Source organism: Squalius cephalus (assembly GCF_949319135.1).
Source record: "Squalius cephalus genome assembly, chromosome: 12".
Classification (NCBI taxonomy): domain Eukaryota; kingdom Metazoa; phylum Chordata; class Actinopteri; order Cypriniformes; family Leuciscidae; genus Squalius; species Squalius cephalus.
Genome location: NC_137133.1, coordinates 29,845,551 through 29,869,317, shown reverse-complemented (window position 1 = coordinate 29,869,317; position 23,767 = coordinate 29,845,551). Strand labels below are relative to the sequence as shown.

General features: G+C 36.3%; 4 protein-coding genes across 5 annotated transcripts; 3 read left to right on the top strand and 1 right to left on the bottom strand.

Annotated features, from left to right (window-relative positions):
- The first annotated feature begins 324 nt into the window (after nucleotides 1-324).
- slc35d3 (solute carrier family 35 member D3) lies at nucleotides 325-2,538 on the top strand. Its single transcript, XM_079889430.1, has 2 exons — nucleotides 325-860; nucleotides 1,678-2,538. The coding sequence occupies exons 1-2, from the start codon at nucleotides 425-427 to the stop codon at nucleotides 2,505-2,507; spliced, it is 1,266 nt and encodes a 421-aa protein (XP_079745556.1). The 5' UTR covers nucleotides 325-424; the 3' UTR covers nucleotides 2,508-2,538.
- Nucleotides 2,539-6,798: 4,260 nt separating this feature from the next.
- Nucleotides 6,799-10,297, top strand: pbk (PDZ binding kinase). Its single transcript, XM_079889023.1, has 8 exons — nucleotides 6,799-6,889; nucleotides 7,057-7,130; nucleotides 7,716-7,809; nucleotides 7,902-8,041; nucleotides 8,127-8,296; nucleotides 9,260-9,389; nucleotides 9,467-9,649; nucleotides 9,733-10,297. Exons 2-8 carry the CDS (start codon nucleotides 7,061-7,063, stop codon nucleotides 9,966-9,968), a joined length of 1,023 nt encoding a protein of 340 aa, XP_079745149.1. The 5' UTR covers nucleotides 6,799-6,889; nucleotides 7,057-7,060; the 3' UTR covers nucleotides 9,969-10,297.
- A 414-nt stretch (nucleotides 10,298-10,711) lies between these two features.
- esco2 (establishment of sister chromatid cohesion N-acetyltransferase 2) lies at nucleotides 10,712-14,609 on the bottom strand. 2 transcript variants are annotated; one of them, XM_079887220.1, is made up of 11 exons: nucleotides 14,489-14,609; nucleotides 14,001-14,055; nucleotides 13,006-13,903; nucleotides 12,845-12,923; nucleotides 12,561-12,597; nucleotides 12,191-12,329; nucleotides 11,976-12,107; nucleotides 11,800-11,889; nucleotides 11,574-11,717; nucleotides 11,300-11,484; nucleotides 10,712-11,202 (listed from the first exon to the last, which is right to left on the bottom strand). In XM_079887220.1, exons 2-11 carry the CDS (start codon nucleotides 14,042-14,044, stop codon nucleotides 11,070-11,072), a joined length of 1,881 nt encoding a protein of 626 aa, XP_079743346.1. In that variant the 5' UTR covers nucleotides 14,045-14,055; nucleotides 14,489-14,609; the 3' UTR covers nucleotides 10,712-11,069. The 2 variants fall into 2 exon arrangements, with proteins under 2 accessions (XP_079743346.1, XP_079743347.1); XM_079887221.1 differs by having other exon boundaries at nucleotides 12,561-12,594; nucleotides 14,489-14,605.
- Nucleotides 14,610-14,966: 357 nt separating this feature from the next.
- ccdc25 (coiled-coil domain containing 25) lies at nucleotides 14,967-17,566 on the top strand. Its single transcript, XM_079889509.1, has 9 exons — nucleotides 14,967-15,269; nucleotides 15,495-15,542; nucleotides 15,623-15,662; nucleotides 15,753-15,804; nucleotides 15,876-15,951; nucleotides 16,034-16,137; nucleotides 16,352-16,554; nucleotides 16,915-16,960; nucleotides 17,046-17,566. Exons 1-9 carry the CDS (start codon nucleotides 15,245-15,247, stop codon nucleotides 17,073-17,075), a joined length of 624 nt encoding a protein of 207 aa, XP_079745635.1. The 5' UTR covers nucleotides 14,967-15,244; the 3' UTR covers nucleotides 17,076-17,566.
- The last annotated feature ends 6,201 nt before the right edge of the window (nucleotides 17,567-23,767 follow it).

Here is a 23,767-nt window from a genome sequence, read left to right as displayed (position 1 = left end):
TATTTTGGAGCAACACTAGCTTATAGATAACAGTTAGGCTAACAAATTCATACTAAAAGTAAAAAAAAAGCTTCAATTTTGATTTCATGGTGACTTTAGCCTATTTAACACCTTATACTTTGCGCATTGGTTGACAGATCTAAATTGCCCACAGCTTGTATTTTTTACATCTGTAAACTACCTGGAGAAATAAAGTACATCAAAGTAAATGGATTGGCTGCAGTTGACTCCAATTCAATCATTGTACAGAGGAGACAGTCAGAGCTGCAGCGCGTGTCGCATTTATTCAGCAGCGCTCAGCACTAGCGCGTGTGTTGTGTGAATTACGCGCGCGCGAGAGGAGAGTGCACGTGAATATTCAGCAGTGAACTCATAGCTCAGCGCGTAATACGGAGACGCCGGGAACCCCCAGTCGAAGGAAGACATGGAAGTTTGCAAAGGACGTTTGCTGGGCATTTCGGTGGCCGTTGCCCATGGATTCTTTTCGGGATCGCTAAATATTTTGTTAAAATTCCTCATTACGACCTATAACTTCACGTATCTGACTTTAATTCAGTTTATGACCAGCGGCACTGCGGCTCTCACACTAGAGGTGCTGAGGAGACTGGGCAAAATAGATATACCACCCTTCAGCTTCCAGTTAGTGAAAGTTTTTGCGAGTGTCTGTATTTTGTCAACTTTGCAGTCCACGCTGACCCTCTGGTCTCTCAGGGGGCTGAGTTTACCCATGTATGTTGTGTTTAAGCGATGCCTGCCCTTGGTAACGTTAGGGATTGGAGTGTGTGTGCTGAAGAATGGGTATCCATCAGCTGGGGTGATCACAGCAGTTCTCATCACCACTGGCGGAGCAGCACTGGCTGGTAGGAATATTTTGGACATTTATAGATAATATATTAGTTCTTTATTTTTTATATTAAACTTGTAATCACAGTTTTTATTGTTAGTATTGCACATACCTTAAAGTCTTGGGTACAAAAAAAAAAGCCTTTGAACATCACCGCGATTGCCAGGGGGAAAAAGAGAAATAATTTCCCACTATAGGGGCATGTTTTCACACTATATGGGGGAAAGTTTTTTCAATGGAACCTGTCACTAAACAGCTTATTAGGGTTTCAGCAAAATGTAAACAGAATTCATGAAACAGCAAAAAATTTGAAAATAAATATTGTAATTAATAAAGTAGTTATTAAAGTGGCATATATATTTGTAGCATGTAGAGCAAACATGACCACATAAATGTGACATTTATGGACAAACAAAATCCCTAGTTTTCATTTGTTAACCAACAGCTACAAAAATATTATATAGGCTAATTAGGTTTGAGGATAAATATTGTAAAGATATTCTAACTTAAGAAGGTTTTCTAGATATTTTTTTAGATTCATATAGATTTGCATGCATATGTGTTATTGGTCCTCTGAATCAAAACCTATACAGCCAGTGTGACAACTTGCCCCAGTTTGATTACTAGCGCCCCATAAAGTCTAGAATCCAGTGTAGAATTAAAAGCATCTACACTAATCTTGCCTAATTGCTGTCTTGTCCATAATATGAGATTCTATGCATGTGATGTCTGCATGAAATATTTCTCTCACACAGAGTTTCATTTGAATGAACATAAATCATGTATGGCGCAGTCTCTTTAACTCTGCCCCGTGTCGCTCTGTTCTTGTGCAGGTGCTGGAGATCTAACAGGTGACCCTTTTGGCTACGTGACTGGCGTTTTAGCTGTGATTGTCCACGCCACTTATTTGGTACTCATCCAAAAAGTGAGTGCAGACAGTGATTATGGGCCACTCACGGCCCAGTACACCATTGCAGTGGTGGCTTCTCCTGTCCTCTTCATCTGTTCCATTGTAAGCATGGATGCCATTGACATGTGGACATATGAAGGTTGGAAGAACCCGTATATCACAGGAATCTTCTGTACCTGCATCATCATTGGCTGTGCGATGAACTTTACCACACTACACTGTACATATATCAACTCTGCCGTCACCACCAGTTTTGTGGGGGTGGTCAAGAGCATAGCTACTATCACCGTGGGCATGCTGGCTTTCTCTGACGTGATGCCAACCAAACTGTTCGTGGCTGGCGTGGTAGTGAACACCGTCGGCTCCATCACCTACTGTGCGGTGAAGTATCACGAAACCAGAAAGAAGCTGGCCTACCAGGATATGGATGAGTCCGCTAAAAACGGAGAACTTCCAGGAGAACCTTATGTGGAACCAGCCAAGCCTGATGGAGATACGGAAACTGTTCCAAATGGTCTGGAGAACGTTCCCAATGGCAGCCTGACGCCATCAGCTGATGGCTATGACCAGGGTCCCATTCGTGAGAATAAAGTGGCGGAGTCCATAGAATTAGAAAGGCCGGGGGTCCCATCAGAGGATCCTACGAGACAATCTCTGAGCGACAGTTATGTAGGGGTCTGGAGATCCATTCGCACCTTAAAGGTCTTTAAGAAAGACACTTTACTTGATAATATGGAGGTCCAAAGTCCTTGATGATTGGTTTTAACGAAGTGCATGATAATTGTTGAAGTATTGTTGATGGTGTGAACAATGTTTGCCTTTTTCTCTCCTGAACATGATTTTATGAAAAACATTTATTTTTTATAAAAAAGGTCTGTTTGTACAGTAGAGGGAGTATAATCACATGACAGATGAGCCAATTTATTGACTTAAAATAAAAGATTCTTTTATTTTAGGATCAGTTTGAAATGACTATTGGAAAAAAAATCTAATATCTTAATAGGGATAGTCCACCCAAAAATTTAAATTCTGTCATCATTTACTCACCCTCATATCGTTCTTGTGTGACTTTCTTTGTTCTGTGGATCATAAAGATATTTTGAAGAACGCTGGTAACCAAACAGTTTCCATTCCTATTGACTTCCATTATATGGACAAAAAATACAATGGGAAGTCGATGGGAACCAAAACTGTTTGGTTACCAACATTCTTCAAAATATCTTCCACAGAAGAAAGGAATGACATGAGGGTAAATTATAGAATTTTATTTTTTTTGTGTGGAGTATCCATCCCTTTAATTGAATTGGATTGCTTTTATTTTGAATGATTATTTATGTTTCTATGCACGTAGTGCCTGTGCCTGTATAGTGTTTTGTCTACGAATGCAATTCTTGAATAGGAGGCATTGAATTTTCCCATTTGCATGTAGAATGTGAAATTAATTTAAAATGATTTTACATCAAAATTATGTTCTTTTTGTATCATCTTTAAAAAAAAATGTATAATACAGGTTTCCCAACTGCTTTACCTTGATAAAACTGTGCAATTATTTAAAATCCTCTTTAACTTCCAACCATCTAGGAGACCAACCATCTTAACAAAACAATATAGATACTTTATTTATCAGTGATTCTCAATTGGTGGCTCACAATCCAGAAATGGATTGCAAGTCTATTTTGACAATGGGACAAAAACAATTTTTTCAAATAATAAAATTCAACTAAACTTGAATAGGGAAGGGAAAATGCTACTCATTTTTGTTGCATTTTGCCAGATAAAGCAATGACAACATTGACTGGTTGTGTGACGTGCCTTCAATCTCGATAATTAACACAATTATGCAAGGTAAAAGAAAATATGATCAGTCCTAGACTATATTAAATACTTGCAGCAAGGATACATAAGGTTTGAGTCGTCCATCACGTGTTTCGTGATTGTGGATGATTGTCTGTCGAGAATATGAAATCAAGAGACAAGAAAAAGACAAAGCCTTTTGGGGATCACATCAGAACAAATAATCAAAATATAGTTCAGTGTTTGCGACATTTGTGTTTACTTTTGATACTGTCTTGGGTTGCCACTTCTTGTTCAATCTTAAAATCTGACACAGCTGAGAACCACTCCATGATATTGAAGTCAATATCTATCGATGTTGTAGCTGACTTCACTAAATGTAATGTTGGATGCATTTGAGTGGGTTCCTATCAGCAAAAGCTTTAGGGACTGACTACTGAAAATGCAAAACAGAAAGAAATATATATTTCTAAATTTAGAAGCTCTACAGCATTTCTTTATGTAACACACACACACACACACAGTGAACATGCCTCTTTAGTGTACTTGCTAAAACAAGAGTACATCGGTTGCTTTCACAGTCAGCACTTTACGGTGGGATAATACATCCAAAGGTGCCTTTCAAAACTTTTTCAAAAGCAAATTTTTTTGGTTTGCTAGCAATCTTCATTTTCAGTCAGATAAGCATCTCCTTCCCAGCTCACAGGGAACATTCTCAGAACTTTGGCTAAAGGTTTTCTTAAAGTTGAACAAATGTTCTTCCAGTAACGTTAATAGATTGTGCATTCAGAGTTATCTTTATAATGTTCTCAAAACATTAGCACAATAACAATATATACACTGTACTTAAAAAATGTAAAGGAGAACTCCGGTCAATTTTAACATTGAGCTCATTTTTTTGTAAATTTGGAGTGCTGTCAGTACAGAGAACAACGACAAAAATCGGTGTTGCCTACACCGTGTTATCCTCTTTTTAAAATTTGCACCCTGTTGACTTCAATGGGGCAAGTTTTAAACCTGCTTTTAGCCTCTTAACATCCTTGATGTGTCATTACAAGTGCCCAGCCATTGTGAGTGATTCCTTCAGAGTGAACACGGGTGAATCTGACTGCAGTAGATGTGAAAGATATTAATAAAAGTGATGTTTATTCAGCCAGCGCAAATACCTGTATTTACTTCCTGTTTTCGGTCGAAGTCCACAGTAGTCGATTGTCGAGTTCACGCGCGTGATAATAGGTAACTAAACCTATGCGCGTGAACTCGACAATCGACTACTGTGGACTTTGACCGAAAACAGGAAGTAAATACAGGTATGAGCGCTGGCTGAATTAAAACTAAACTTTAGTTAAACTTAAAATTAAACTTAAAAATTGCAATGTAAAAACATATGTTGTCACAACTTATTGATTATAATTCTTTACAGTGTATACATTTTCCTGAAACAATTTAGTTGGACGTTCATGTAAAGTTTTTTAAATTGTTTCAGAGAACATTCAAAAATAACATGGTTGCAAAATTATAAAATGGAATATTCCCTTAATGTTTTCATAACCAATAATAATAATAAAAAAATTAATAAATAAATGTAAAGTTCAGGCCTCTCAGAACAGTATTATCTGTTGTTATGCTAGAGCACATTCATGTTACTACCCATGGCTTTCCTCCATTTAAAATCATCTTTGCCTGACAGTGAACAAGTGAAAACAAATAAACTTCTCATGAGAACCAGGTGCTTTTGTTATCATTTTTCAGTTATAATAGATAGCAGCATGGAGTATTATCTTCTTCATTTTGCTCAAGGCATATTACGAAAAGACAATTTGCCAGACAATATAGCACAAACCCTTAGAGCCAAACGTATAAAAAGTTAATGTCATGCTTGAAGCCATATGTGGGAAAGATGTGCTTTGTGGTGTTGTACTGATCACATTTCATACTTTTCATGAAGCATTTGTTTGGTTTTATGTTCCCATTCTTAATATGATTTATGGCCAGTGGAAGTTTAATTTAAAATTCAATGGTCAAATAGATATGTCCAGGACAGATTGTTCTTTAGATTAATGGCAACAGCTGATTTCCTCACCAAACATGCAACATCACAGTCATATAAAGTACAGCACATATTTATATATTTTGTTTTGAACAGGAATTTGGGTCATTGCTGTTTTAATGGATAATTCTTCTCCTCTAATCTTTTATTCTCTCTTTAATCAGCACATTCAAATCTTGAATGTAAAAGTGATTTGCATATCTTTACCTAATCAGGCTGTTCATGTTTTTGCCTTCAAAGTGGGTTTTATTATCTCTCTTCTCTGCCCTGAGTATTGAATACAAAAGCTTGAAAAATGGAACTCTGCAGTGAAACACAAAAATAAAATAAAAGCATGTTTGTTCAATGGGCCACTTGGTTATCTAGGCTTTGGCATAGCAGAACATTTAAGAAATATTGTTTGCACGATTGCAACTGGTTCACCCAATTCTGTCATTTACTTACCCTCAAGTTTATTTCTTCTGCTGAACACAAAAGAAGATATTTTGAAGAATGTCTGTAACCATAGTGGGACCCCATTGACGTCCATAGTATTTTTTTCCATACGGGAAGTCAATGAGGTCCATCAACTGTTTGTTTATCCATATTTTTCAAAATATGTTCTTCTGTGTTCAGCAGAAGAAGGAAATTCATACAGGTTTGAAACAACATGAGAGTGAGCAAATAATGACATAATTTTAATACTATCCCTAATCATGCATGCATATTGCCATCTAGTGGACAAAGGTTAGTACATTGCATCGGTTTACAAAATAATGGTGTTGCAGTTTTATGATAAAAATAAGCTGTTGTGTAGAACTTTAAAAAATAGGCTAATCATTAAGTATATGCTTAAGAGACTAGTTTATGCACTTCGCGTATATATAAAAACACATATATTTCTAACTATTTCAGTTAATCTACATTGAATGTGCGCAATTTTTCTACTTTTTACACCAAAAGAAATAGCACAAACCCTTCCGAAATAAAAGGCGTCTTGTTGTTTAAAAATATTAATGAAAACGAATAATATTATAGAATTAATTTTGAAACAACACTGGCCTTTTATTTTATTCTTTCATTTTTACATTTTTATTCGTTTTTATTCGGTTTAATTTACTGTTCTTTCAGATTGAGAGAATCAAATTTCCACTGGAGAATAAAATTAGGAAAAAGGGATCTGAAAAAATAAACGAAAAACCACGCAATCAGTTTTGTCCCTCTACGGACACTGTTGCTTGCTGTACGTACGTTTGACGTCAACCAAACCGGTGAATTTTGAAATACGGGCGCGTTTTTCAGCATCTCTATTGTAATTAAAAAGAAATATTTACATTATCTATATGTTATATTACGAATTGTGGTTAGATTTTTTTGTGTTTAATTGGTTGTGACTAAACTTGTGTCTAATGTTTGTCGTACGGATTGTGGTAACTGTTATTGTAAACAAAATTATGATCTCTTATTCTTTAATTTTAGAGAAATGGAGGCCAACAAAGAATTACCTGGTGCCTTTAAAACGCCTTGCAAGCCTGCAAAAGTGAAAAGTCCAGGTAGAGTAGTCTTTAAACGTCTGATACTTTAATCTATATTTACACGTTATATGTGACCCTGGACCACAAAACCAGTCTTATGTGTAATTTTTTTTAAATTGAGATTTATACATCAACTGAAAGCTGAATACATAATCTTTCCATTGATGTATGGTTTGTTAGGATAGGACAATATTTGGCCGAGATACAACTATTTGAAAGTCTGGAATCTGAGGGTGCAGAAAAATCAAAATATTTAGAAAATCGCCTTTAAAGTTGTCCATTTCTATTGGCCATTGTGCTGCATTCATTCACAAAAACAAATGTTTTATATATTTAAGGTGGGAAATTTACAAAATATCTTCATGGAACATGATCTTCACTTAATATCCTAATGATTTTTGGCATAAAAGAAAAATCTATAATTTTGACCCATACAATGTTTTGTTGGCTATTGCCACAAATATACCCGTGCAACATAAGACTGGTTTTGTGATCCAGGGTCACATATTGGCTTTCTCATCATCGAGATGGTTTTGATCCAAATGTGGTCGTTGGTTAAAATAAGTTAGTTAACAATGTCTTCAATGTGTTGTTTGTTATCAGTCGGTGCATGTGGAACCCCAGTCACCATCCCTGCCTCTCCCTTCATGAAGAAGCTCGGCTGCGGGACTGGAGTCAATGTCTATCTCATGAACAGGTTCATACATTAGATTTGATGCATATTTGTACTACCTACTCCATGTTAATGTAATGGACAAGTTTAAACATCTATGCCAATATTAACACCAGGATGGGCAAGCAGACTCATTCACCATGGGCCATTAAGAAGATCAACAGCAAGTGTGAAAAAAGCCAAATGAATGTTTATCAGAAGCGTCTGACCGAGGAGGCAAAGATCTTAAAAGACCTGCACCACCCCAATATTGTTGGCAAGTATTTCTTTAAAATATTACAGGTAAAGATAAATATAAGGATTATAAGCCAAATATCTTGTTTGTAATTCATTTTTGAAAGGCTTCAGAGCTTTTACCACAGCAAAGGACGGCTCTAAGTGTTTAGCGATGGAGTACGGTGGAGAGCAGTCTCTGAATGACCTCATTGAGAAAAGAAGTGAAGAGGGTCTTCAGGCATTTCCAGTGGCCACTATTGAAAAAGTGGCTCTTCACGTCGCACGTGGTTTACAGGTGTGGTTGTGAGTCATTTGTACATTTACTTTTGAGGCATTTTTTGCACCAAGGACGATTACTATTTAACAATAAAGATGTAGGTTTAAAAATCGTTCTAGATGTAAAACAATAGCAGAGCCCACACCACAACTATAACGATAACGGTACAGAGGAACGATATTGTTGGAATCACCTTTTCACAACGATTTTTTTCCAGCTGATGAGTATGGAAGCTTTATTCCACCATGGAATGAAAAATACAAAAGCTAATTGTGACTTTTCATCTCACAATTTTGACTTTTTTTCCCCTCCCCTCAGATATAAAGTCAGAACTGCTAGATGTAAACTTGAAATTCTGAAAAATAAAGTCGCAATTGTGAGGGAAAGAGTCAGAATTGCTAGTTTGTTTCTCAGAATTGTTTATATTTCGCAATTCAGACTTTTTTCTCAGAATTGCGAGTTTACATTTTGCAATTCAGACTTTATTTCTCAGAATTGCAACTTCATATCTCACAATTTCGAGTTTATATCTCACAATTCTGAGGGAAAAAAGTCTGAATTGCGAGATGTAAAATCACAATTACCTTTTAATTCAGTGGCGGAATCAAGCATCCATAGAATTCATCCTGATTTTAGAGCCAGACGATATAACTGGAGCGGATACTTATAATACACAATAATATTGTGCGTACGTGTAGACACTAATATAATCGTTATAATTATCGTTCTTGGTGTGAACTGGTTTTAACATTGATCATCTGGAAAAAATCATTTTGAAAGTGTATCCAATGATATCGTTCCTCTTTGCCATTATTGTTGTAGTTGTGGTGTGGACTCTATTATTTTACATGTAGAAAGATTTTTATAACTATGTTATAATTATCGTCCTTGTGTGAACAGGCCTCTACTTTTTCCATAATCAAATGTGATTATTGTGTAATCCCAAGCTCCTACAAGTGTTTTATTGTTGTTTTTCTTCAGTACCTGCATAATGAGAAAAGGCTTTTGCATGGAGACATGAAGTCATGCAATGTTGTCATCAAGGGCGACTTTGAAAGCATCAAAATCTGTGATGTTGGTGTGTCACTGCCACTGGATGAAAACATGCAGGGTATGAAAAGACTTAACATGAGTCATTTTCCGTCATTTGTTAATTAAAAACACAAATTTAAACCCATCTTTCCTCAGTGAGCGATCCAAAGGCCCATTACATTGGGACGGAGCCGTGGAACCCTAAGGAAGCCTTGGAGGATGGGGTTATCACTGACAAAGCTGATATCTTTGCATATGGACTCACGCTGTGGGAGATGATGACACTTTCTGTTCCTCACCTGGAGTTGCTGGACACTGAGAGTGGTGATAATGATGATGGTAAACTTACTGTAATATCCTATAGCGAGTAGATTTGGCACTTTTCATACTTTTTCAAATCATCTATTCTGTCTTTTTCTTAGATGACTCCTTCGATGAGGATGGTTTTGATGAAGATGCGTATTACGAGAGGTTGGGAACTCGACCAGCTTTGGACGCAGCCACTCTTGGAGGGTCTTACCAGAGGATGGTGGAGCTCTTCTGTCTCTGTACTGAGGAAGACCCTCATAAAAGACCCTCTGCAGCTCACATTGTTCAGGTGCTGGAATCCAACAACCAGCTTTGTGACAAAAACAGTGAGGTCATTACAATTGATTAAATTCCCTCCCATCAATGTAAAATATATTGGTATGTTTACAGGTTGGGTCTGGTTTCTGCTCTGCTTTTCTGTCTCTAATTTTACTTTGTGAGCTGTTTCTTTGTCACATTGTAAATATTTTTCTGTTGAGGATTGTCATGTTACATATGTTCGTATGTACTCTGTTGACGTTCAGACATTTTCTAGATACTGTAGTTACAGTGCAATTTGAATTAAAGTGTCTATTTGAACTATGGTCTTTGTGTATTAAATCAGCACACCTGACTCATTACTTGATGGGAATCTTTAAGTTCTTACTGACCATAATTAAAGTAATTTGTGTTCAACTTAGAAATGTCGTTGCATGTTATTTTACAGTATGTGTACTTACCTAAGAAAGTACTGGTTAAAAGGTAAATACATGAGTTAAGGTAAGGTTTAAGAGTAGGTTTAGGGTTAGTACCTTGTAATTACTACAAGTACATGTGGAACAGAACTAAAATAAAGTTCTTGATTTAAGGTTGTTGTTTTTTTACAATTTAAGTTCGAAACCTCTGCTCATGCTAAAGCATTTGGCTAATTCTTTTAGAATGAATGCAAGTTCTTAATGGGCAGACTAATTAAAAAACTTAAAATGTCATTGCACCACAGAACTATATAAAATTAACGAAGGCAAAAGGGTAATTACAAACTGAAAACTTAAATAGTGATCAGTCACCTAAGCTGTATAACTCAGCTTGATTCACAACAAGTACAAGACAAAACATGAACATGACCATTTATTTAAAAAAATATGTACAAAGGAGCAGTTCAACGGAACGTTTTTGTTCATTTTACAACCAACTTGAAGGAATTATAATCATTTTCCAAACAGGAACCTTTAGGACCTGCTAGCTTACAATAATCAGCCAGGGTTTGTGAAGTAAACCGTGCCTTTAATATGAATTCAGCATTAAAGACAAAACATCAGTCTCTAAAACACAATAAAATGAGATGTTTATCATGTTAGACTGAACTTCACTTGAACATATAACATTTTGTTTTACATTTTTTATGTGAAAAAAACTTACAAAAGCATTAACAAATGCAGTCAAACTAAAGCCTAGTGTAGTTGTTTTTCCTTTAACTGATGAAGTTGTACACCAGAAATGTTGGTGTCTGGCAGTATTTTGTGGCAAACAGCTTCCCCTCTGGTGTTGGGTCAGAAAAGGCGATTTCTTCTTTGGTCAGATGGCTCCCGTACATGAAAGAGTTCCTGAATCAGTAAGAAACAATAGTTTTATATACATCATTTATGCTAACTCCCCCTATAAGATCTTTCATCCTATTAATGCACTGAAAATGTCTGGTACCTGACAGTGTCCAGAAGGCGAGTGGCGATGCCCTTCCTCCTCATCAGACTGAAGACCCAGATGCGACTGACGCCACAAAGGGCTTTTTCCGGCACGGTAGAGCAGCACCAGGCTCTGTGGCGCTCCATGAAATCCTCCTTGTTCATGTCTTTGGGTTTCTCTGCCTGCTCCAGCACACGAAAGGCCTGGAAAACATCGGGTTCGGTAAGATCAGTTTTCCTTTAGTTCATCACTGCCATTCTGAGGTAAAGTCTTCAGGTAGACAAAGACTCACCTGTCTAATATTCTCCGCCACCAGACATCCCACAACCATCCTGTCACTGTTAATGAACAGGTAGGTTTTAGCCGAGCTCGGGCTACTGAGTGTGATCTGCTGAAAGCCCAGTTCACTGTCTGCGATCCGTCTCACGTCCTCTGCCTGGAACAAAGCAGCACAAGTTAGAAAATACTGATGATTTAACTCGGCATAAGACGCATTTCAGCTCTAACAACCTGCATACCTTTTTTGTGGCATACTTTGGATCCTCAGGAAGAACAAGAATGATCTTTCCATCCCAGAACTCTGCCACAACCCTCTCCTTTTTCCAACCCTAAAACATACAAATTGATGTGAAATTGCAACATTTTAGTAGCAGAATCGGTAAACTGCATTGATGACAACTTCATGACAGCTCACCACAAACTTAATGGTGTCCAAGAAGCGCTGATGGAACTGCGTGTGCTGGAAGTTGTCCTCGGGACTATCTGTACTGTACAGCATCCCACAGGACCCGCATGAAGTAGCGCCAAACTGCTTCTGACCAGCATCCTAAAGAGCAGACACATTAACCATTAACAAGAGGTGAAGAACCACCCGTTTATTTCCATTGAACAACTGCACCTTCTACTCACAATGATGAGCTGGTTATCCGTTTGCTTCTTCATCTCTCTTCTCAAAGCGCTCCTCTCTTTGGCCTTAAACGCAGGAGTGCCAGTCAGTGCAGGAGTGCTGGTGTTCAGTGGTGGTGACAAAATCCCTTTTTTCTGAGATCTAAGACCAAGAAAGAACAACTAATAAGGCTCAAACTAAACGCATTCAATGTAAAGTTTACCGACTTTACACGGTCATGACATTAAATATGAAAGAAAGAATATAACATGGCAAAAAAACAATGTCATGAGTTATTATATCACACTAGTTTTATGGAGTTTCCATGTATCGTACCCTTCAATATTTTGCCACAACTGCATTAGGGGAAGAATTAGTATATGATGGACTTACCTTTTAGTGCCAAAGATGGGATATAAAGATGAGTCTTCTGAACAGAGAGAAATAATAATAAATCATCTTTTAAAAAATATCAGATATTATTTACATATTCACACAATCAATAATATATAAATAATATATTATTATATTATATATATTTTTTTTATTACTTATTTAATTTTAAATTATTTTAAATTTATTTTAAATTTATTTTATTTATATATATATATATATATATATATAGACAGAGAGACATAGATTATACATTATATAGATAGATCATTTGTAGATGTTACCATCATCATCATGAGAGCTGTTGTGTTCTGATGGAATGTCACACACATCAAACACTGAATCAGTTTTTGCGGGTGAGTCCTGGAAAACATTTTCAGTTTGAGAAACAGATGATGAAAGCTTTTTGAAGTTATTATCTTATAATTCAATAGTTCAATCTTACCTGGCTACCAGCTTCAAAGGATTTGTTTGGGCTAACGGATCTCCTCAAAATCACCTTTAAATCTTTGGTAATGCCATGCAAATCAGCCAGGACCCGAGGAGACACATTCTTAGGACTTAACAGCACTTGTGTCGACTCGCTGCTCTCAGCATCTTCATCATGGGGAGCTTTGGCTGCGTTGTCCACTTCCGGGTGCTTTTTTAAGAAGACGGCACGGCGGACAGGGGAACGCTCTCCTGGTGCCGACGTCACTTCCTTCTTCTTCACGGGTTTCTGAGAGTTGGGTTTCTCGTAAGTTGAGGGCTGTTTAGGCTTTGAGTTGTGTGCAGACTTCTTGTACAATGAATTGGCCTTTTTTCCAGTGCTGAAGAAAGCTGCTCCCACAACAAGCTTGGGTTTACCTTTGGATTTCATGGAGCTAAATGAAATGGGGGGAAACGTGACCTTTGACGACTGATCCGTTTGTGTGTCAGAGGGACTTTTCCCTTTGGGTTTAGCAGTGAAGTAACCTTTCAGGTTGGACTGTGGACCAGTGCCACTGCTTTTCTTCTGAACCCTCCTCACTGGTTTTTTAACAGGATTCTCAGCAGTTGAAGGGGGGTGTGATGGCTCTTTGCTAGGGGCTGACGGTGGTGACTTGGTTTCCTTCAACAGTTTCCTTTCAAGAGGCGTGAGATACAGGGGCTTCTGCTTGCTGTAGAAAGATTTTGCTCCTAATACTGTTTTGCGTGGCGAGATCCGTTTCGGAGGAGATTCTAGTGAAGAGGTCCTCTGCATCTTCTTAGGTGTACTGGGAATTTTTTGGGGTGATGCCAGCGAGATGGGAATGTTCTCTTTTTGTCGAGTTGTCCGTCTTGGAGAACTTCTCGGGCTTATTATTGGTTTCTTAGATGGGTTACTGTGGAAGGTTACAAAGGAAAACATGGTTCGCAATCTGAGTCATAAGCGCAAAGAACATTTCACGATCTAATATCTAACAAAATTACACCACATACCTTTCAGCATCAGGAGAGCTATGTTTTCTTTTTCGGGATAACATCTTCAAATCACCTGAAATGAGAAGACAACAATTCTATAGGACGCCACTGTTTTCATTTCTGGAACATTCTTATGTTTCTGCAATATTGTTTTTTCTAACATTATATTACATTGAGATTATTAGTACACAAACACTCAATTGCGTCAGTAGACAGTGAGAATATTGTGTGTCATTAAATTGAGAGATTTAAAAGAATCAAACTGAATGTTTTCCTGTCAAACTTACTGCTATGATACAGGACTTACATGTATATGTAGTTTGGCCCGGAGTATAAAGCATACAGCATATACAACTTCACATCTCACTTGTTTTTACCGCAATTATTTTCTAGGCGCCAAGTGACAAGAAGCAAAATCTCCCTGAAAATACATGCTTGATATGATCATCGTCACAAATTTCATTTAAACACTGACACGATAACAATATCTGTAGTTGATGACTTACCAGGTCAAATAAATCCGCTTCTGTTTTTTGATTTGAGAGAAAACACTGGAACAAAATAATCGCGGCAAAACTCTCCCCCTCACCCGCGATCTGCTTTGAACACCGCGCCAGAGCCAGTTGTGGCGCACACGGAAACGGAAACAGCGTGTGTTGCATGACAACATCCGGTTAGTAATGGGAAGTCGGATTCATCTCTGCGAATCGGTTCCTTTGAACGGTTTGTTTTAAAGAACCGGTCCTGTCGGACTGTACGTTCAAGTTCCCTAATTCAGTTTCTTGCTGCCACTTGGTTATTGTAAAAATAAAGTATTTTAGAATAAAAAAATAAAAATAATAATTGTATCTACATCAAACACAAACCATATTTACATTAGTCTGCAAAAGTTATTTATTATTTTAAATCAACTCTGATTCGTGTCTGTGTTGATCTGAATTCGGAACCGCATACTAATCTCTCTTACTACTTTTACCACATCTTTGTGGCAGAAATATTATGTAGTAGCTGGCGTGAGCGGACAGTTCGATGCTGGGGCACATGGTTCAACCAACCAATTCATTGAAAAGATCCGATTCAAACGAACAATTCTTTCACGACTTGGGAATCGCTCCTTCGTTGCAGCGAATCAGCGATGCTTGGTTCCTGTTGTGGTCGGAATGGATGGTCCACATGACATGTGTCTCTGATTCAGATGATTTACCTCTGATGTGCTCACTGTTTTGTTGAATACATTTCAAAGGTTGTGTCTTTGCGGAAAGATGGTGTTTTACTTTAAAAGCAACGGTGAGTTGTGAATTGTGCGCCCAGGCAAGACCATGTTTATGTTGTCAACAAAGATAGTATGAATACGAAATAATGATAATGCTTCAAAATATAGAGCATACAACAAAAAGACTGCAATATATGTGAGTTAGCTTGACATGGTGAGATTATATTGTTGGTTCTTCAGTTTTATAGAAAGAATAAACAGTGCTTTTTAAAAGTTGCAATACATGCTATCTTTTACAGTTGTCTCACCGCCCTATACCATCTACATGGGCAAAGATAAATATGAAAGTAAGTGCTTGTTTTATCATAATACTTTTCAGCATTCTGTGCTTGTCAGACCGTTAATACCTGTTTTTGTTTTTCAACAGATGAAGATCTGATAAAGTATGGATGGCCTGAAGATATTTGGTGAGAACGTTTATTTGGTGCTTGACACCACGAATGAAGTATTATTTTTCTTCTAGTTTTGATCTGCAATGAATGTTTCTGTGATTCCAGGTTCCACGTGGACAAGCTTTCGTCTGCTCATGTGTATCTAAGAATGCCAAAGGTATTTTGAGAAGTGAAACGGATTTTAGTATTTGTAATATTTCTGTGTTGACAACTGTTAATTGATTAAAGGGTGTACCGATAGAAGACTTGCCAAAAGAAGTCCTGATTGACTGTGCCCAGCTGGTCAAAAACAACAGTATTCAAGGTGCCGCTTCTTTACGAGAAACATCGAAACTTGTTTGTTAACAGTGTTTTGAAGGTGGGATCTCAACTGTATTTTTTTACAGGATGCAAAATGAACAATATTAATGTTGTCTACACACCATGGGGGAATCTGAAAAAAACAGCAGACATGGATGTCGGTCAGATAGGCTTCCATCGGCAGAAGGAGGTACGATGAGAGATAATGATGCTTGCTTGATAATAAGCACTATGATTTTGTGCACACTGCAACCCCTTGTATTTGTACAAAAAAAAAAAACTTTTACTGCCTGTCTGAACAGTTTATATGATTTTGAAGTGTTCAGGGATTACTATTGTACTATGAAATCTTGTAAATAATTGCAAATTCTGTATTTTATTCAACTGCACTTCAATATCAACAGGTGAAAATTGTGACTGTAGAAAAGAAAATCAACGAAATTGTCAACAGACTAGAGAAAACGAAAGAGGAGCGCTATCCTGATCTGGCCGCTGAGAAGGAGTCTCGGGACAGAGAGGAAAGAAATGAGAAGAAGGCTCAAATACAAGATCAGAAGAAGAAAGAGAAGGAGGAAATAAAAAATAAAAAAGAGATGGAAGAATTAAGGTACTGCATATTGTTAAGATGTTGAGATACATATTATAATCTCAACACAAACAATTGTTTTGCAAAATGCTTTTATTTTATTTATTTTTTCATTACAAATTATATTATCAGCAAAACGATTTGAGTAATTAAAAAAAAAATTAATCATTTGTTAAATCAACTTTTTTTTACTTCAGTTACAGCAGCGTTTGTGCAATATTTTCAATGTGGTCTCAGACTTATGCACTCCACTGTATATACAACATTTTAAATGTTAAATGTAAGAAAATAACATTTAATAATCAGTCCTTTTGAGAGCTGTTATTTACAGGTACAGGCATTCATTTTGTGAACTTGCATGTAACATCTACTTTCCTGCAGGAATTATTCAGCGCTCATGAAGAGTGACAACATGACCACAAATGAGGTAATACGTCCTTAGAGTTTAATATACATTGCTGAGCATTGACATATATTCTGTTGTGACTTTGAAATTATCATTTTCTCTGCAGGATGGCAATGATTCAGATGACTTCATGTAAAATCAATAAATGGATCTGCGATAAAGAAGAACCACCATCTTCCCCCCACAGTATCTTCAAGTTTGTGAAAGGACGTCATAGCAGGCTTCAGAAATAAGCAATCAGAAGGAATCAGTACTTGTGCCAATAAAGCACAATTCCAAGAGCGCTCTAGATCATCTTGCTTTGTCATTCCTTTGAAAATTAAATGCAATATGTAAAGTATGTAAAAAATACTCTTTAAATGATAAAAGAGTAGATGGTTCATTTAAACAAAAAGAAATTGAGAATATCTGCTGATTCTGTACTTCAAACAGGTTTTTTTTTGTTGATGTTTTTGAACGAATTAAAAGATATTCACAGTGGAGATATGTTAATGGCTGTGTGTACACTAAAACCTAGAGGGTATTTGTGCTTATAAATGATGCCTTTCTGGAATGATAGCTTTGAGCGACAAGCTCAAGACGTTTCCTTTTTTGATGTTCTAAAATAAATAAAAATCTTTGACATTCTCGGTTCATTTCTGTTTGTTTGATGGTGTGTATATAGATAGATAGATACGCACACACTTTTTATCTTGAATATTCAGGTCTATCGATGGGCTGGATGAATGTAGAATTACATTAAAATGTGTTAAATGATTTAAAATATAAAACTACATGTTATGTGTTTTACTTTGTTTAGGTTTTCTTTTCAGTGGTATATTTTGCTTTCAAGTCAAATTGGCAATCTATTCGATTTGAGGAGAAATACGTTGCTTGAGGTTTCTTTATTGTCACTGGGAAAAGGCGAAAACATCCACTAGATGGCAGCATTTCACCGCATAATATGAAAACGACCAGATGGGTGTGGATTTTGTAATAAACTGCTGCTTCAATGTATTTGTAATGATTGATTATAATTAAGATATTAATCAATATTTTTCCTTCTAAATATCACATGAGTGGGATGACTTCTCTAGGCTTATGAGATTTTACTTTGTTTTAGAAGTTAACGTGATTACTGACATGTTCTTTTCATGCATTCTCTAATGTCTGCATACATCTGTTTTTCTAGGGTACTCTGACAACTATGGTCACAGGGGTCATTGAATTCTATAATTTAAGGGAACCTTTTTCAGTTAAAGCCTTACTTTCTAATTAGACTAAAGTGTAGCTCTCCTTGAGAGAAAGAACACATTATCTTGATGTTTTGAGACGACTCTCCTGTTTATAGTTAGAGCCTGGCCAAATCCAACCTTGGAAAAGCTGTGTGTGAGTGTGTGTGTTAGTCTTCTTGCTTACAGGTTAAGGAACCACTGGCATTGTTGGAGATTGACTGAGTTGTTGTTCTGGACATGCTGGCGCCCAGCAACCCAAATCTGTGACCTGGAAGGTCACGACGTGCCTGACTTCAGGGTCCGAGTGTCAGCTGCATAATCGATGGAGATATGCTTCAGTCTATCTGTATATGTGTGGAAAATTACTATGTTTATCTATTTCTTAGCCAATCAGAAACTGCAACTTGAAGCAAGGACGTAGCTTAGACTTTGGTGAAGGGTTTAACTGCTGTGATCTTTGTAATTGTAAGCGGGGCGGCCTACGAACTCTTTGTGAGTATTGAAGGTGACTTCTGCTGATGAAACTGCATATCTTCAGTAAATCTTTTCTTTAATTCATTCATCATATCTGGTTCTGGGTCTTTGACTGTAAAACCCCTTACAATTTCTATAAAGAAGTGCACTGAATATTAGAATGTATTGGTTTATTTAAGGCAATTTCCACAATTGGACACAAAACAGATCCTAAAGCTCTTTTTAAAAATTGTCATTTCTTTTTCAAGAGGTGCTACCAGAAAATTTACACATTTCATGTTAGTTTATGACATTTACATTTCATAAACTTTACCGTTTCGTAAAAATAAATAAATAAATAAATAATTTTAAAAACTTAAATGTATTGGTTAATCTAAAGGTCTAACCTTGAACCCTGATTTGTTTGATTTTGCCACGGTCTAGCAAGAAACATTACAATTCATTTTAAATCATTATGCCAGAATTATTTTATTTTGTTGTATTATTTCATTTAAATAAGACCCATCCAAATCAAATTAGTGGTACAATAATAGCATTGACATTGGTATGCTGCGATCAGAAATATCATAGGCTAGGAATCTAAAAGCTGCTGACAGACCACACACCCCTACAGAGCAAGCACACTAGTTGTTGCAGTACAGACAGACACAAAAGAAAGGAGTTATTGTGTGAAGGCGTCGTCTCCTGTCCAAGGCCGGGCTGGAAAATATGACCTCGGACTGGCACCTCAGCTGTCCTTCACTGGCGGGATGTTTCTGCTCTGTTTATAGGAAAGATTCAGTCACATTCTTTTCAAGCCAGTGGCATTGCACTATTATAACACAGGCCTATCCAGCGACGCATTTACAAAAAGAGTGGCTTGTATTAAGCTAATTGGATTTAAACTTGGAGTTACAATGTCTAGATGACTAAATCATACTGGCACATACACTTTGGTGTCATTTTGTGTAAAAAAAAGTAATTCAAAAATTAAACGACAAAAAAGAGAACCTTAACCTATCAGGAAGCAGCAAGATCCCTACACTCTTAAAGGGATAGTTCACCCAAAAATGAACATTTTGTCATCATTTACTCACCCTCATGTTGTTCCAAACCTGCACGAGTTTCTTTCTTCTGTTGAACACAAAAGAAGATATTTTAAAGAATGTCAGTAACCAGACAGTTGACAGGACCCATTGACTTCCATAGTAGAAAAACAAAAACAAAAAAACATGGAAGTCAATGGGTCCTGTCAACTGTCTGGTTTGACAACCTGAGGATGAGTAATGACAGAATTATCCCTTTAAAAATAAAGTTTTTTATTGGCATTGATGGTTTCATAAAGAACCTTAAAGGCACACTATGCAGTTTACATTTTTCTCAAACAGCGACCCCTAGAGTCGCTGTGGAGTACTTGTATTTACCTCTCAAACTTTACTATCAGGATGATTCGCCCTACTACGAGTTCGTTTACCATCGAAATGATTTCTAAGCTGTTATATTAAGGTACAAATCTTGCATAGTGTGCCTTTAAACATCAATGGAACCTTTCCATTCCACAAAAGGTTCTATATAGTGGAAAAATGTTCTTTACATAATTAAAATGTTCTTTACACAATGGTTCTTTAACTGTTCGTTGAAGGGTTCTTTAGGGAACCCAAAATATTTCTTCATGGCATCACTGCGAAAACTCACTTTTGGAACATTTATTTTAAGAGTGTATGGAGGATTTCTTTTGGACTATCAGACCATGTATACACATACCTGTGCATGGCCGAAGTTAGCATCAACAAAGCAGAGAAAACTTCCTGAAATCCTAACAAACACTCGTTTAGTCCAATCATCCACCGTCACAGTTACCTTAGACCTCCGCTGGGTGGATGGCCTGCCACACATAACCTGTCTGCTCCATTAACCTCATGTTTAGAAAAAAAAAAGTCTCTCTAGATGTGGCTGTGGGGCACAAACCAGACCCTGTCAGCTATACTTCACATCTTCGCTGGCCATTAGCACATGCTGCGGCCATAACTGTTGGCAGGGACCACACACGTCCACTCACACTGAAAGAGTGGGGATAAAGAGGCAGGAAAGCAGTGAGAAGCGTGGACCGCCGCACAAATGAGAAGGGATGTGCCTCTGTGGTCTTCCGAACCGGTCAGGCCAGCTGGAGCCTTCAACAAAAGCAAACAAGGTCATAAAGTGGGCGCAGAAAAGAACAGGCCTGGAGAAGAGCCACTGTGATGTGAGGAAATGTGTGGTACACATGGGTCTGATTCAACAGTTCCTGCACCGTCGGGGAGCGAGAATACAGCAAACAATGTGATAAAGAGCTGCTTTATGAACCGCTGTGAAAAACAACTGTCAAAGGATCGTGATTATAAAGCATTAACTTCATTTGAAAAAGAATGTAGTGAAATCATATCAATAAGACAGTACAGGCCTTCTCATCATTATCCTATATGCAATGCCACTCTTTCACATTTCAAGACGTGCCAAGTTTTCTGCATACACATAAACGTTTTTTTTTTTAATAAAATTAACATCAAGGATGTATTAAATTGATCAAACGTGACAGTAATGATTTTGACATTGGTACATAAATGTATATTTTAAATAAACATGACCAAACACATTTGTTTTTCTACCACGATGCAGGCTTTCCATTGACTTCTATTACTTTTATACTGAGCTAATATTTTATATGCACTACCCCTAAACCTAACCCTCACACAATCCATTATAACATTTTTATAATGACATCATTTAGCTATTCCCCACCTATGAATTCTACAGGAGAAATGTTAAATATGCACTCTACAGTTAAATGAAGTTGTGATTACCTTGTGAAAAAGCCACATCTGTAAACCATAAATGCATCACTTGTTTGACTTATAGCTCTTCTTTACAGTAACATCTTTACAAAATCCCTACACCGCTTTCCAACCACATTTGCTTAACTATGATAATTGTTTCAGAAATTATGAACATTAACATTCAACCACCCTCAACCCAGTGGAAAGCATCTCAGCTTCATTTCTTCATAACACATGAGCTCTCCCCATGGGTACAGTTAGAGGTTTATTTTGTGCTTGACTTATCGACAGCGTACTTCATGCTGATGATTCACTCCAGAGGCCCCTGACACAGTGATTGGACAAGATCAACAGAGACGTGACCCACTGATCTATTCAACCCATCCAGCTGACAACACAAATTCCTCTGGCACGTATGAAAAGCTTACACCAGCAGCATAAGATTTCCAGTCAAAACCTTATCTCACCTTGCAATTTTTTTTTTAACATTGCTAGAAAATCCAGCTAAAATCAGCTTAAGGTGGAAGCTGTTTTTCAAAACATTGTACCTGGTTGGTTTCCCAGCTGGTGGAGAAGGAAGGACATCAAAGGAACATTCATCTGAATGGCAGCTGCCCGTGTGGTGTGTGATCCTCCATTGTACACAACCTGCTTGCTGTCATATTTGCTCATTCACACATTTTGGAGATCATTGCAATGGTTTGCATGGCTCAGTTAACCCTTGCAGTATGCTAGATGTTGTAACTACAGCATCTGACTGTCAGCAAAAGCTGCTCACTGCAGAGCCAATGGGGGGAGCTGGACATCTAGCCACACCCTCTCTGAATGTAATGGGAGGAGCTTGAAGGTCCAGCCACACCCTAGCCCTGCCCATATCCTTATCCCTAAACTTGAACCTAATTAGGTGAAGCTGGACTAGGTCTCTGAAGTGAGCACCACTTGCAGCAAAAAGCATCTTTCTACATTGACGGACTTTCAAATATATCTTAATAATAAATTGCAAAAACTTCCCTAAGTTACAGTAGATTTTTTTAAATGAAATATCTGTGATATATTGCTTGCAAAAAAATCAGAATGCAGCAGAATACATAGGCCTATTTGTTATTTGCATGTTATTTTATTTCAAACTCTGTAAACAATTATTTTCATGATTTATCACACCTTTGTCAAATCAACTTAGATAATTAATGTGGTTTCAGATAACATAATATTTGAGAGTTTCTATTTATTAAACCAATCTCCAGTATTAACTCAAATTCTTAATTTCAATGAACTCAAAATTTTAAGGCAACCAGGTAACTTACTTTTTTTTAAGTTAAACCATATATATATATATATATATATATATATATATATATATATATATATATATATATATAATATATATATATATATATATATTTTTTTTTTTTTTTTTTTACAGTAAATGTATTATAATATACATTTATGTGAATGTAATCAGCCAAACTTTATGGTAAACTAAAAAAACTGTTATGGTAAACTAAAATTTAAAAAGACTTAAAAAAATAAACAAAAATAAACTGAACTAAGTGAAATAAACAGGTTTAAGTTGAAGAAAATAAAACTGCAATAAATTAAAGTTAAACAGAAATATTTATATTTATAAATAATAAAAATGACAAAAGCACATGACAAAAAAACTGAAGATATAATAAGATATAATAACAAAACCTAATTCAAATGATTAAGAAAAACAATAATACTATAAAAATAATACTAAATAACACTGCTGATATATATATATATATATATATATATATATATATATATATATATATATATATATATATATATATATATATATATATATATATATATAGTATAACGTGTTATTTTAGCTTTATTTTAAAACAATATTTTTAAATAGTTTTAGCTTTATTAAATATTTATAAATAATAAAAATGACAAAAGCACATGACAAAATTACTTGAAAACTGAAGATATAATAACAAAACCTAATTCAAATGATTAATAAAAACAAAAATACTATAAAAATAATACTAAATAACACTGCTGATATATATATATAGTATAACATATTATTTTAGCTTTATTTTCAAACAATATTTTTTAATAGTTTTAGTTTTAGCTTTATTAACAATAACACCACTGCTAGAAACCAGTATGTTTCCAAAACACCTATGCTGATTAAAAGCAGACATAGCTAGTAAAGTTATTTGTAATTCAACATTCATATCAACTCACAGTGTTAGAACAGCATTTCCATAGCATATTTGGGTCAAAAGTTCAGCAATCCTAAGTAGGGCAAAGCAAAAATTCTTTCTTCAGAGACATTTCTGTAGAACGAACAGAGCAGCTCAGGCATG